This window comes from Poecilia reticulata, linkage group LG14, assembly GCF_000633615.1.
Source record: "Poecilia reticulata strain Guanapo linkage group LG14, Guppy_female_1.0+MT, whole genome shotgun sequence".
Taxonomy (NCBI): domain Eukaryota; kingdom Metazoa; phylum Chordata; class Actinopteri; order Cyprinodontiformes; family Poeciliidae; genus Poecilia; species Poecilia reticulata.
This window is the reverse complement of record NC_024344.1, coordinates 3054237-3055951: the sequence shown is the minus strand read 5'-3', so window position 1 is coordinate 3055951 and position 1715 is coordinate 3054237. Positions and strand designations below refer to the sequence as shown.

The 1715-nt window shown below is 42.6% G+C and overlaps 1 protein-coding gene across 1 annotated transcript in view; it reads left to right on the top strand.

Moving 5' to 3' along the window:
* dpp3 (dipeptidyl-peptidase 3) overlaps positions 1–1715 on the top strand; it is a 10244-nt gene that overhangs the window by 5474 nt on the left and 3055 nt on the right. The window contains exons 11-16 of the mRNA XM_017308490.1: positions 322–516; positions 609–721; positions 813–905; positions 992–1054; positions 1139–1263; positions 1583–1703. Coding sequence (XP_017163979.1) covers positions 322–516; positions 609–721; positions 813–905; positions 992–1054; positions 1139–1263; positions 1583–1703 — 710 coding nt within the window. The remainder of the gene's footprint in view (positions 1–321; positions 517–608; positions 722–812; positions 906–991; positions 1055–1138; positions 1264–1582; positions 1704–1715) is intronic.

Genomic DNA, 1715 nt, shown 5'->3' with positions numbered 1-1715 from the left:
CCCATGTCATAAGACAACTGTTTTGCCATTTTATATTCTCTAGCAGGTTATTGTCAAAACTGTGTTGGTCGTATTTGCTAATTACTGGCTGTCAATTGAGATGAAAACATGTAGAAATTAGAAAACTTTTAAACAATAAGTTATTCAGACCTTAGTGGGACCAACTTTTTAACTCYCATAAATCTCCCCTGGCTTTGGATTGATTTATTTGTTGGTCTTGTGCTTTGGCGCCAATAGAAAACCAAAAGGCTCTGGATGTGTGTGAAATATTTACAGTTTAAACAMATGTGTGTGCTTTTCTAACTTTGACCTTGCTTGTAGGATTTGTGGCCGTTGTGAACAAGGCGATGAGTGAGCGTTTTGCCAGGCTGGTGAGCTCAGCAGAAGTCCTGCTTCCTGAGCTGCCCTGGCCCCAGCAGTTTGAGAAGGACAACTTCCTTAAACCCGACTTCACTTCCCTGGATGTTCTCACGTTTGCCGGCAGTGGAATTCCAGCCGGGATTAACATCCCAAACTGTACATGCACAGAGTCCAACTTAATCTGGGCTCTGTTAACCAGATTAAAAAAACAAAACATTAAACCTATCTGTTTGTTTTTCTGCATAAAGATGATGACATCAGGCAATCGGAAGGCTTTAAAAACGTGTCTCTTGGGAATGTGCTGGCGGTGGCCTACGCCACACAGAAGGAAAAACTCACATTCCTTGAAGAGAAGGACAAGGTAGCAGCCTCCTCATGCTCTCTCTCACACAGTGTGTCCTTATGGATGACCATAAGTGTGATTGCATGCTACATGCTGTTTTCTGCCTCAGGATTTGTTCATCAAATGGAAGGGTCCGTCCTTTGAGGTGCAGGTTGGTCTCCATGAGCTCCTGGGTCATGGAAGTGGCAAGCTATTTGTCCAGGTCAGTTAAAYGGTTTGTTTTACCCTCAGATTATTCCTCTCTTATTAATGGTTAAGCAATGAAAATTTGTTGACCTGTTTCCTAAGGATGACCGTGGCAAGTTCAACTTCGACCAGAGTAACGTGGTTAAYCCAGAGACRGGGGAAAAGGTGAGTTTTGACTGCACAGTTAACATTCATTATTAACTCTGTGTTCTGGGCTTTAAAAACTAAAGATGCCTCACGACCTCGCAGGTGTCCAGTTGGTATCGGGGCAGCGAAACGTGGGACAGTAAATTCTCCACGATTGCGTCTTCCTATGAAGAATGCAGAGCTGAATGTGTTGGCCTCTATCTGTGCCTGAACAAGCAAGTGCTGAGGTATGCTTTGACCTGTTGTATTACAAATTTATATTAAATATACCTTATATGYATCTATTGAAAATATTGAACTGTGAAATTTTTCAGTGTTTCGTGCCTCTGTTACGCCACAGATCCAGCTGTAGATGAGAAACAACAAAAAAACTCGTAATTTAGTCGTCTTTTTTTGTTGTTGTTGTTAGGGTATTTTTATGATGACAAGAAGTTATATCTTTATCTGTACCCTTAAGATCAGCTTTATTTTGGTTCATCTCCATCTATGGCTGAAAGAACCCGGTATGTTAATAGTTACGTGTGTGTGTGTGTGTGTGTGTCCCAGTATTTTTGGCCATGAGGCTCAGGAGGCTGAGGATGTGGTGTACATCAACTGGCTGAGCATGGTCAGAGCTGGGCTGTTGGGTCTGGAGTTCTACACGCATGAGAGCAAGAGCTGGAGACAGGTAATCCATCCA